This window comes from Cupressus sempervirens, chromosome 3 (assembly GCF_028749045.1).
Source record: "Cupressus sempervirens isolate cs-2001-9-10 chromosome 3, ASM2874904v1, whole genome shotgun sequence".
Taxonomy (NCBI): domain Eukaryota; kingdom Viridiplantae; phylum Streptophyta; class Pinopsida; order Cupressales; family Cupressaceae; genus Cupressus; species Cupressus sempervirens.
The window spans coordinates 499,051,061-499,064,611 of NC_143120.1; the positions used below are offsets into that span (position 1 = coordinate 499,051,061).

A 13,551-nucleotide genomic window follows, 5' to 3' on the forward strand; every position below is an offset into this window, starting at 1 on the left:
TGATTGCTAGGGCATCATCAGTGATCTTTCCAATTGAAGTTGCATTTTGTTGACTTAAGCAAGAGAGTCGGAAATAAAAGGGAGAGAGAGTCGGAATTCAGAAGAAGGTAGTTGGGTGCCATGAAAATATATATCAGGTATGAGAGTTCTTGCCTCCTTGTCTCCACCCATCTTAAGATATCAAAAGGTCTAAGGAGACTCTTTGGCTTCCGAAACATAAAGAATATCTTGGCAATTGAAAATGCCAAGTGTTTAATCGATTATAAACAAGGGAAGAATAAAGATGGAAAAAGAGTTCGAAGGTTATAATTCAAATATTATAATTTGAATGTTATTATATTTGAATATTATTATAATTTTATATTATATATGTACATGTAAATATATTAATGGGTTGACCTCACTTTGTTAAATTATTATAATATAATGGTCTCATTTCATTTTTATATCTATATGTACTTATATAGATATATCTATTATAATAATATAGTGAAAGATCATTAAAAATCCTTTGAGGTACGTTTTATATTTTAACTCAATTATTTATGTTTCTCAAATTATTTATTTAAATAGCTCATGCGGGTCCCACAGATGTATCCTATTTCAAGTCGCTAGGTCCTCAACCCATCTGCCCAGTGATGGTGATGCTCCTGTGCCTAATTCTTTTCTGAAAATGCTTCCACCCCTTCAACGTGTTTCCTACAAGGAAATTCTCCGCGATTAAATCATATTATCATAACAAGTTATAAATAATCATAACGGCTAGCTGCCTTTTCAATTCCATAAATTCGTGATAAATAATCAACTAATATGTTATCTTCACATGAAATTATAACGACTAACCATCTTATCAATTTACATGATTATAACCAATTTAACTGTCAACTGACTTCATGTGGACCTCAACAGCTATATTTTAAATAAGGTCAAAACTTGGGATGTAACAAGTTCAAAATTTGTCTGGTTCGAAGGGCAAGGGGGGAGAACTAGGTAACTAAGAAAAAATAGGAGAGTTTGATTTAACTTGAAAAAAAGAACACTTGTGTGGAACTGCAATATTAATTGGTGTGTCTACTCACGTAATCCATTCGATGTGTTCCACAAGAAATAAAAATTTGAGTGAAGACTTAGTAAAACGATGAATGATGTGCAAAGGTGTCAAGAGGATTTCCATCATATTGTGTTGCATGATTTTCATCATCTTGTGTTCAGAATTCTCATCTTGTCCTAAACATGACATTAGCCTCACATTTACATTCATTCACTTTAGTCGAACTTACCTTTCCGACCTTTGTAGTTAAACATTTATTTCTCTCATTCACTTGGACCTACATTTCCCATGTGTAATGTATTTGCAAATTTTCATAATATAAACAATTTACCAGTGTTCAAGATCAATTAAGTTATAACATTAAAAAGTGTCAATAAATTTATTATTGTTATGTTGTGCCAAAGGGAAAATAAAAAAATTATAAAGTTCAAGTATTGAATTATCAATTACCCTAAAGGTCATTTGTAATTATATATTTATAGCATTTTCTAGTGATAGAGGAGATAATATAAAACATTTTATGTACATGTTAAGTAAAAATGAAAAGTTTTTACATCAGATCATGGCTACAAGCCACCTTAGCCTATTGATAGGCTCCAGCAATACAGCCACAAATGACCAAAGTTACCACCTTCTATATCACAAAGCAAGATAACCTTATACCAACTCTTACTGACCTTCTAGGCTATGCACCAAACCACTGCCGTCCCCAAAACAAATATCTCCCTTGAACGGGAAACAAAATATATAGGGAAAACATAAAGCTGAAAAACTAGACATTTGGTCCACTTTTGGCATTGGAGTGAAACTGCATATTGAAACTTACCTCACTTTTCTTCCTTTTACTTTGCACTATTTTCCAAATGCCTTCTTGGACATGACCCTCTTTTATCTCATATACTTTCCTTGAGGCATGCTTTTGACCTCCAAGAGGTGAGGTCCAAGAACTCTTCTTGACCATAGCCATCCCCTCAACAAAAAATGTAGCAGCCTTGATGTTGTCCCTCCCAATAGCAGGAACCACTGAAGACCTTGGTGAGTATTGCTGTTTCTTTGATGGATCAACTGAAGTACTAAGACTTGACTCATCTACCAACTAGGCCAACCCCATGGTAGCAACAACTACACCATTATCATTGCCTCCCCCTTTAATAGGAAAGCCAGCCATCTTCTGCAGAGTGAAAAAACCACTCAAGCAGCTAAAGAATCAATATGCTTTAAATGGATATTCATTCTAGTACTGCAATTTTTTGCAATAAAAAAAAGTTGTATCATGCTCGTGAAAAAACATATTTATCATCAAGGACTAAACACATCATGTTACAAGATTAGTTCAATTATGAGAAACTTTTAAAAGGATAGTTTTGTGAACTTTTGTCAATATAAATATCAAGTTGTTATATAATATTTTTCCTAAACCTTTGTACACCAACATATTGTCTAAATTCAAACTAATGATTGAACCCAGGGAGCTAACATCAAGGGGAAATGTGGATGACACTGTCACCTTCACGTCATGCTACTACCGATAAAATAAAACGCCATGTTACTAAGGAGCTTGACACTTTCTTTCAAAGAAACTGATAGTGTTTGTTCCTGCTATTAAACATAAAAGGTGAATACCAAGAGTGTAATGTATAGTGAAAAAGGTAATGATCTAATTAATTATAATTAAGTTTTTCTTTTAGGCCATGTTCTTTTTTATCTCCCCAATCATATGATTAAGACGTGTTTAGTTAAATTATATCCTATCCTATGGTTTAATCCTTATCTTTATACACAGGGTTTCATTTTATATTATAATCAATAAGCTTTTTGCATCTTATGAAATCTCAGGCTTCATAGAAAATTAGTTATCTTTCTATTATGTGATAGGGTGTTTTCATTATACGTGATTCTTGGGATTGTAAATGTTCGATCATAAAATACAGCATGCCATTAGAGTTCAAGATGTGCAATTCCCTATTCATCCAAATAATAGGAATAACATCTTCAATCACCCATTGATTTATTTCTTTCTAAGGGGAGAAATATTATTTGCAAGCAATGGATTGTTTTCTGTTTTTAGGCTCATATGATTGGCATATGAGCTACTTCTTTATGGGCAAAGTCATAGTCTCATTTTTTCTCTCCTATTAGGGGGATATATATTATACATTATATCTCTGTGGAAAAGCAATCCATGGGGTATCATGTTAAATTCTTATTTCCTTCTTTCACTAATATAGGCTGGTTTACTTTTCTCTTTGGAGATCTTTTTCCATGAGTGAGAGGAAAGAACTGTTGGATGCAAATGGATTTTCAAAATCAAATACACAAGAAATGGTAGCATTAAAATACACAAAATCTACAAAGCCAAACTATATAGGTAAAGACTACACGCAAAAACAAGACATTGACTTTTAAGAAACCATTGGCCCCCTAACTCCAACCCGATGAAGATAAAGACTATTCAAATGATTTTGACAATGGCAAACCTGTTTGGTTGGCAAGTTCATCCAAATGGATGTCAAGAGTTCTTTTCTCAATGGAGATCTTAAAGAACACCATATGATTCAACCAAAGATATACATTGCACCGAGGAAGCAAGAAAATTTTCAAGATAGGAATCTAGTATTGTAGAAAAAGCCATGTATGTGATGCCTCCATTAAACCATTCTTGTAAGGAAATATTTATAACAATCAAGAACATTACACAAGAGTACATGCTTATGACCAACATAGTATACATTCATTACCACTTCTTATTTAGCTATGGTTACTTGTAACTCTACCCTTGCCATAGTTATATTAGAATATTGAGGTTTACCATAGACCCCTCTTTCTAAATATAAGGAAAACTAAATACCAAACCAAGCATAGCCGAATGCTTTTCCAATCCACATAGAAGACTGTCCTTCACTTTTCATTTGATTTAATATTTCTTGAGAATCCCTCCACCACATCTAAAATAAGTATTAGTTTTATCTTGCCATTGTTTAAACATAATCACCAAATGTGGGGTTACTGATCAAAAGATTAATGTATGTGATTCAATGAGGTTTATAAGACAGATAAAGAATGTTAATGTCCGCAAGTAATTAATTTTTTTAGGATAGACAACAGATAGATGCAGAAAGAAGTCGAATACTTCTAGTATAACCAAAGAGAGCAAAAAGTGAAATTTGGTTTTAAGATGAAGATTAAGGAAGATTTTTCTTACTCTTTCTCCAATGGCCCTTCCTTCCCATTCAGCTGTCACATTCACACATGCATCAGTTCATAATATCACACTAAGTTCTATCACATAATTTGTAAACATGGAGAGATTTTCTAACCTGATAAGTTAAACTTAATGTAGTATAACATTAAATTGAGGAACTTACCTATTCTATGTACATCCTGATCATTGTAATAACCAATTTCTTCAGACTTCTCCATTGGTGGTGTCACATAGCGTGTTGTATAGTGATTGAGTCCAACAAAATCCACTGATCCACACAGTAAAGAAACCTCACTAGCAGTGAACTGTGGAAGACGGTCCCCAAGTTTCTTGCGCATGGTTGCAGGGTAGTCACCAAAATAGAGAGGATCTAGAAACCTATGTTGACAATCCCAGTTAAAAATTATACAAAAGATATAAAGAAACAAAGTGTCTATTCTTTTCATCATTGTGTTTTAAGTGCTTTTCTGGAAGCTAATAACGTTAAATTATATCTTTAATATCTTAAAACTAAGCACCGGATCCATCTTTTGAAACCAAAATATCATGAAAGAGCATTAGAGTACCTGCCAAACTAATTTCTGCAGAGAACTATGACAGTTAAACAAAAAAGTAATGAGTACAGAGAGCACCCACATGTGCAAGTACTTAACTGCAGCCTATATACCATGCTCCTATTAAAAAAAGCAATAATTTCCATGCAGCTAAAAAGTCTACATAAAGATTGTACCAGCCAAACTGAAATTCAAGGCGTCTTTGTGCTGCTGCTTTATCGTCTTCTGTGTCTGTAAAAGGCTCAGCTCCCTCACCATCTACTGTGATACCTATAATACCACCTTGTATACCCTGATAAATGTACAGAATTTGCACTTAAAATGAATGAAGACATCACAATCATTACTCTTTACCAGAAAACACAATCTCTATTCTAAGTTACCAGTTAGATTTGGGTTCAATGGTTCTATTCATGGGTTTGGTCAAAAATATTTGGGGGTTTGGTTCATTTCGTTCATTAATACAATTACATATGAAATCAGAAATATATACGTATTTGTCACAGTAATTACATTCAAAATAAATCAAAACTCAAATATCATGATATACATTAAAGTTTAAAAAAATAATAAAATTAAGTACCAACAATCGGCCCACATTGATCATTGATCAGATAACATAGGGGTAGTAAAAAAAATATCATCATCATCATCATATCATTTGACTATCTTCCTATAAGTCATTTTAATTGAGTTTACTTGACAATCAATTGTGATTATGAGCTCTATATACTGTAGCGTCAATACTCTACGAATGCCATTCCATGGATAACGACTTGATGAAATTGTGATTATGAGCTCTTTTGACTGAAGTGTCAATAGACTACAAATGATATTCCATAGATAACAACTTGATGATTATCATATCCATGGCTCTTCATAGAACACTGTGATACACATGACTCTTCATAGAACACTACGATCTCTCTTTTGACACCATTATCATTTGATGTTTACTATGACTCTCATGATGGCTTCTCTATACACAGTCTTTGTTTGGTGTTATGTCACAGGGTTTTTATGCATATTAAGACTGCTTCTTTTTTATTTTATAGGACCTTGAAGTGTGTCAAGAATTCAGATAGGGCTTAAGGTATCCTTAAAGTAATCAACTGGCCCTAAAGTTTTAACAGTCTGACCCTTGCTCATTATTCTCTACAGATCACTGACCCTAGACACTCGTTAGAGTGCTGAAGGCAGTCATTTGATACTCTTGCACACACAATCCACTGTCCTTAACAATGATAGACATGATTCATTCCTTGCTATAAATTAGATGACGTTAGAGATTAAGAATTGAATACACAATGTTTATGATTTATATTATTAAATGGAAATATTTGTAGCGTAGCAACCCAATGATTATTCCTTGATGCCATAGTTTTGACAATATTTTTACCACTGCCATATATGTATGTTACAAGAAAACGACAGAAAAAAGTCAAAAAAAGCAAAATTAAACAATATTTAAATACAGTAGTGGGACAAATCTGAATATGAAATTCAACTTGGTTTTTCCTGGGTTCATTTGGACCAAAACCACAGGCTGTGGGTAGGACCCTGGCCAAACCCACGGAGAATTAGACCAAGACCCTGAACCCAATTTGAACTGGACCAGGACCCAAGGTTACTTTGGGAAAAACTCAATGCATAGTCCTTATTATATGTGTAGTAATTAAATGCAACATGGACCAACCACAGATGTATGAAGCCCAATTAATCTATACTACAAAATCAACAATATTCACTGTACCTTCTGAGGCTCTCTGCATCACAATCTATCCCCTTATAAATTTCACCAATGACTATGACTACAGATTGCATGTTTCCACTGAAATTTCAGCACCAACTTCAACTATGGCTTCCACGAAGACTCCAAAAGCCTTTACAAAAAGCCTTTACAAAGGGAATCAATCCGTTTTCATGCTGATGCAATGACCTTTGTGACACATCCCTCTTGTGCATTGATACTTTGTTATGTTTTGCATTAATTGCATAGATGTTTGTATTTCAAGCAATGCAATAAAATAATGGTTTGAAATGTATAGGTGAACTGATTTTACGTTGTGCTCATAATTTTGATCTACAAATAGATATATTGCGCATGTTGAATAAATTGAAACTATTTGGAGCTAACTACATTTCTTTGACCTAGTGGTTGCAAGGAGATCATCATCCTCAAAGGAGAGAGGGAAAGTATCATCAGGTATGGGAGGTAAACATGATCATGGGTTTCAAGGTATTTCAGTTTAAATAGTAAGTATTGGCTAAGTCAAGTTCAATTTTAAGCCTAGAATTATGGAGTTGTGTACTAGGTTCCCAAGTTGCTCAAAACCCTAGACAGTTAGTTAAGCCATTAGGGTTTCACTTGGATTGGAATTTATGGCATCACCTTAAGCCTTTGTTTAACATTGTTCAAGTTATGAGATAAAATTAATAATCACTCTAGATTAATTTGGATATTCTTACTTGGCCCATTGTTCCTTGAAGGCTATTGCACAATTAGACCCCACTGGTCAGGCTTACTGTTGGTTCGCACAAGCCTCATCTCTATCGGGTTCTATCGGAATTGATATTGACCGCCCCCCTCATTTCTTGTACTCCCTAGATGCCCCCTCTCATCTTTTTCTCCCGAAAAGAGTTGAACCTGCATGTCAAGACAGACATCTACAAATAGTATGTTCATACCACTTGGACAGTCCTGTTGGGGGACTTTGTCCTAGGATGGAATTCTATGTTATGAGATAAAATTAATAATCACTCTAGATTAATTTGGATATTCTTACTTGGCCCATTATTCCTCGAAGGCTATTGCACACTTAGACCCCACTGGTTGGGCTCACTGTTGGTTTGCACAAGCCTCATCTCTATTGGGTTCTATCTGAAATGATATCGCCCGCCTCACTTCTTGTACTCCCTAGATGCCCCCTCTCATCTTTTTCCCCCGACAAGAGTTGAACCTGCATGTCAAAACGGACATCTACAAATAGTATATTCATACCACTTGGACTAGTCCTATTGGGGGACTTTGTCCTAGGATGGAATTCTATGCAAAGCATTTCCTCGAGCTACAAGACGGAGTCATTGTCCATCCCTTGTACCTTTTTCATAGTTGGTCTCATAGTTTGTGTATCTCTCTTGGTTCCTTTAGAATGGGCTCCCATCTCTGTGCCCAAACCAACCACCATATAGATAGAGAGGATAAGATCTTTCAGCTTTGTGATGTAGAGGAGGTCAAGATGAAAGCTCACTTCGTTTTTTGCTGCCCCATATACTACAAGATCAAAGGGAAATACTACTACTTATTTAGAGAGATTCTATCTCTTTTGGCCTTCTTCACATATATAGATCAGAGGTGTCTTGCGCTCTATTTTCAAGAGACTCAAGAACACACCCTTCAGTGGTCTCTCACCCAAAGATCGCACTCCAACCAGCTCATCACCTCCTTCTTTATAGTGGTTCCCCCCATGTGGGGAATCAAGAAGGTAATGAATCCTCTTTCGAGGCCCCCCAAGGTTGTGAGGCCTCGTAGAGCCTCCACTCAACAATGCCTTTCTTCTTCTTCTAGCACATCCAAGGGTTCTCAGAGATGTCTTGGGACCTCTAGTCGATTCGAGACTTTTCCTAGTTCATCGGAGTAGCTAGTTTCTTGGCCATTGATTGTTGTCGTGTCTTTTTCCGTACATCGTTTGGTGCTCTCATTATATGCTTGGTTGCACTATATTTTTGGCAATCCCTTAGGTCTCTTGTTGGCCTCTTGTTGGAGATTAATAATTTTATCTTATGTAAAGACAAAAAAAATAGTCATTAATTACTTAAGAATTTAAAAGAATATAGCATATTTATAAACTAAAGGAATTATAGATGTTCTACATGAAGCTTAGTTCATAGTTCTTGGAAACAATGTTTATAATCAGCTATTGTTCGTGCATATACAATGTATTAGATATTCAGAAATCCGACCCATCAATGGTCACACAGGTAGTGGTATAGTTGGGAAATATTTTCACCCAATGAGAGAAGACTTTTGGAAGAGTTCTACGAAAGCCACCAAAAGTTTGAGGATTGACGGGCTGAAAAAACTTGATAAGTCCCCTTGCAATATGCTTTGTTTGAATCTCCTCCAAACTTTTCTAATAAATACTCTTTTGTGGTAATGCAGGGCATGTTTGTCTTCCTTGTAGTCTTCTTCACCATAAGAGTAATCTATCAAAATATTGTTATCAAATGGAAAATAGGTGTATGGGTCAAAATATATCTTGAGCCTATTGTTAATTTTCCCAGACCCAAGCTCTAAGACAACCTCAACAACCACATTCCCGTCGACAAGCTTTACAAAGTTTTCCATTAATTCACATTTTTTCCTGGAACAAGGGATATCTACTAGTGGGATAAGAAGAACCCCATAGATTTGGCCATCACATCAATGCATATTAAGGGTGAGCAAGGCATCGATTATATAGATAATGACTTTGTATATTTCATTAGACGTGGTGAAGAGATCTATGATCTATCAAAAAAGATTTTTCTCATCATTCATGCAATTGGGACCTAGGAATGGAGCAATGTTTACTTTGCACTCAAAGTGAATGCATTCTGCATAAAAAAGGGGTCATGTTTTGAAAGTTTCAACATTGCCCAAGATTGTAGAAGAGAAAAATCAAGTCGTTTCAACTAAGAGGAGTTCCCATTTTATGTCATTATTATGTGTCCTACCTACAGGTGAGATGCTAATTCAAGAACATCGTACCTATATTAGTCTTCTCTGAGTCTGTGAGATGTCAATGACAGTGAAGAAATCAATCGATTCCTAATCTAGGGATAAGTGAGAGATTTGCTGCAATGAAGAGCATTATGCCGGAGATATTTGGGGATTCCATGGATCTTCGATCATTCGAGAAGACTCCACGATTGGCAAGCGCATCAGGTGTTTGGTTTCTTTCTCTTGAGAATGTTGCGACTTGAATTGAATTAGACACCTAAGGAGGGGTTGGATTTTAGGGATTCATTTGAAAATATCCCAATTGTTAAATCTGGATTGTGAGATGCCCTAGATCACAATTTGTGAATCTCCTTCAATGATAACATTTAAGTGGTTGAGTTTTGTGCATAGAATAAGTCCCTCTTCTAGTGCTTGAATCTCGGCTTCAATGTTTGTGGTGATACTAATGTGGTCAAATATTCTTGAAATAAAATCATCATATTCATTTCTTATAATAGCTCCAAAACCAGTGTTTCCTAGGTTTCATTTGCTTGCACCGTCAAATTTTAATTTGACCCAATTCTTGGGGGGGGGGAGCGGCTTACCAACAAATATTATCTCCTTTTTTGCATTTGTTTTGTAAATTAGATATGGCTAAATTGGTAAAGACCATTTTGACTCCATATCCTTGTCCCATTTATTATAATACTTAAAAGGTGTTCTTGGTTTCCAATTATGATCTCTTCAGTAGCTTCTTTGATATTGGGAATGAGGAGGTCTGATAATAGAAAATTGTCTCAATTTGAGGGGCCAATTAAACATGGGAGTCTCCATTTGCTATTGGTTTTTTTTGGCCAAGCCAAAAGATAAACCAAAAGTTTATCATTCCTGAAAAATCTGAAATTAATAGTGTTGTAGAACCAATCCCATCATCTATTAGAAAATGGACAATGAAGTAGGTGGTTTGGAGTTTCCTCATTTTGTTTACGCATGATGCACCAATTGGGTCCCATTATGCTAATGTATCTCATTCTATTTCCAATTAATATCCTCTCGTAGAGTGCAATCCATAGGAATGCCCTTACTTTAGGAAGAATATGCTTACTCCAACATAACTAATTGGGCCAAATTGGGTTTTGGATACATTGTCTTTGGATTTCATAACCAAGTTTGGAACTATATGAACATGTTTTGGTAGCACACCAAAATAAATATCTTTTTTATTTGTTTTGAAGATTAACATGTTTTTTAGGATTGTGTTTAGTTTTGCACAGCTGTCCATGCCACCAATTGCAATTGTTTTCCAACAACATCTCTCGCTAGGCATGTTTTTCTCTTCAATGTACTATGTCACCTTATCTCTCATGATGTTTTCTACCTGAGCGGTCCAAATTTGATCTTCAAACAAATCAGAGAGAGGGACTTCACCTTCCTAGGACTAAGTCCAAAAGTTTGCTTCTTCCCATCTCCTATGTGCCAAGATATGTGTTTGGTGTTGATAGTTTTACATTCTCAAAGGAAATTCCAAGAGAGTGATCCTCTTGTTACATTGGCTATAGTGAAAATTTTGTCAACATTCTCTGAATCTAGGCATTTAGCTTGAAACATTGTGCACCATAGTTTATTTGGTTGGGTGTACATTTTCCAAGCTAATTTGGCACCTAATGAAGTTTCATTTTCCTTAGTCCAGCTCTATCTTCTTCTTTAAGGAGAAATGCAATGTCCCAATTGATCAGTGGAATCTTCCTCATGTCTTTGACACCATCCCAAGTGGATTTTTTCAGTAAACCATCTGATTTATTACATGCGAAATGACCTTGACTAAAGCATGACATGATGTAAGTGTATCACCTAATCTAGTAGTGCAAATTCAAATACTAACTAATAATGAAAACATTAACACAACTAAACAAGCTAACACTTAAGATAGGATCAAAGAAGACAATATAGAGGAAAGTAGAACAAGGATGGTAAACTCCTCAAGAGCTTCTCATGATGACGAAGCTATGTCCCTGATGAGAGGGGATGTATGTTCACGTTGTGCTCAAGCTTCAAAGGATGGGGGTTTTTATCAAGTGTGTGCATGGATGAGGGTTTCAACAATGGAGGTATGGAGATATTTCAGCATTATGATGGTATTTTGGTAGTTTTTAGACTCTCAAAATAGCATTATAACTTTGCATGAAAGGTGGATGATATTTGTGAAGGGAGAGGGTTTCATTTATAGGCCAAAGGGTAGAGAGATGGATAGTCAAGATGCAAGGATGACAAAATAGTGAGGGAGGGTTAAGATGCACTCAAAGGGGAGCACATGGATTGTGCTTGTTTAGAGCCAATAGGGAAGTGACACTTGTCACAAGGAGGATGAGTGTGAGAGGATAGGATAAGGGTTGGTCAAGGGAGTAAAAAGAGAAGTTGAGTAATAAGAGGGATGTAAGAGTCATAAAGGGGGATGTAAGAGTCATAAATGTTGGAGGGTGAGGGTGAGGATGAGTTTGTTGACTTTAGCTTGGGTTAGCAAGTCTTAACCCTTGCTTAAAGTTGTGCACATGTTTAGGAAGGGGTTTAGGATTAGCTTAGAAAGGAGGTTAGGATTTAAATGGTTTAGCTTTGATGGGATGGGTTAGTTAGGTGGCTGAGTGAGGTTAGTATGGGTGAATGGGTTGGATTAGGGGTAAAGGTTGGGTTTAGGGATGTTTTAGAGGTTTAGATATTTTATTAAACGATTTATTTAATAGAACGGGGATATGGGATTAAATTAAATAGATTTGAGAATTCATTTAATTTAATAGAGGAATAGGGATTTAATTGATAAATTAATTTTGGGTTATCATTTGATTTTATCAATTGGACTATAGTTAATTAATTTAATTAATTAACTAAGGGATGACAATTAACTAATTAAATAATAAATATTTAATCAGTAATGTCCTAAGAGATGACTAAATATGATTAACTAGTGATATAATCAAATTTATGTGTCTATATTTTGCCCCTCTTTGACATAGTGTTGGAACAACACTATTTCAAAGAAGTTCAGATATAAACAATGTGAAAACTTTTTAAAGCAACATGATTGCCCCAGTTTTGAGTAGAAGAGAAGAGAATGGACTGCATGATGCCCCCTCAAGAAGGTGGTGGGGAGAGAAGGTGAGGCTCGACAGCTTCTTGAAAAGTACAAGAATCTAGGGTGAGCAGGAGGATGGAGACTAGCTAAGAGAGGGGTGGTAAGGAAGCTCATACTCTCAATATGAGAGCATGATACAAATGAAAACCTTGTGCGCGAGGATAAGCGATGGTTAAGAACATGGGTTAAGGGGGAGGGGGGAGGGTGATTGATTGTTTGAAATAAAGCCCAAGGAAGTGATTTGGAAGATGGTAAGGTTGGGGAGAGTATGATTCTAGGATTATGATTGGGGATGACTAAAATTATGATGGATGTAAACGCTAGGATTATGATTGATTCAGGAACTATGATTATGATTGATGTAGGAGCTATGACTATGATTGATGCATGAGCAATGATTATGATTGATGCAAGATTGGATACCATGGGATTGATAGATTGGATGGATCATGATGGCAGGATTGATTGGATGGGATGCTTGGATAGGATGGATGTTTTGATAAGATGGGATGCTTGGATAGGATGGGATGTGTTGATAGGATAGGATGCTTCGATATAATGGGAGGTTTGGAGAGGATGGAAGTGTGAAGGAATCCATTGAAGCTTGAGTGTGGGGGTGTTCCAGAGGGGAGCACCACCACATTGTTGAGCACTTATTTTGATATAGGAATATTGGGGATATGCCAAGGTTACTAAGAACATCAAGGCCTTTGTACCAATATTACATAAGACTGACGCGGAACAAACACACAAGGATTTCCCCAGCATCACACATGAATCCCGAAAGAATCAGAGTGGAAATGATACTGGGTAACCCACAAGCAAAGGATATTTCCCAAGTGCACCATGTAGCCACAAGTGATCACATGTTTGTAATATGCGAGGGTCATATCCGACTCACTCACAAGCAGAAAA

General features: G+C 35.9%; 1 protein-coding gene across 2 annotated transcripts in view; it reads right to left on the reverse strand.

Annotated features, from left to right (window-relative positions):
* Positions 1 to 13,551, reverse strand: part of BGLU42 (beta glucosidase 42) — a 139,688-nt gene that overhangs the window by 14,653 nt on the left and 111,484 nt on the right. For both annotated transcript variants that reach the window (XM_089820545.1, XM_089820546.1), the window contains exons 8-10: positions 4,984 to 5,099; positions 4,417 to 4,631; positions 4,254 to 4,285 (exon numbers count right to left, since the gene is read on the reverse strand). In XM_089820545.1, coding sequence (XP_089676671.1) covers positions 4,254 to 4,285; positions 4,417 to 4,631; positions 4,984 to 5,099 — 363 coding nt within the window. The remainder of the gene's footprint in view (positions 1 to 4,253; positions 4,286 to 4,416; positions 4,632 to 4,983; positions 5,100 to 13,551) is intronic.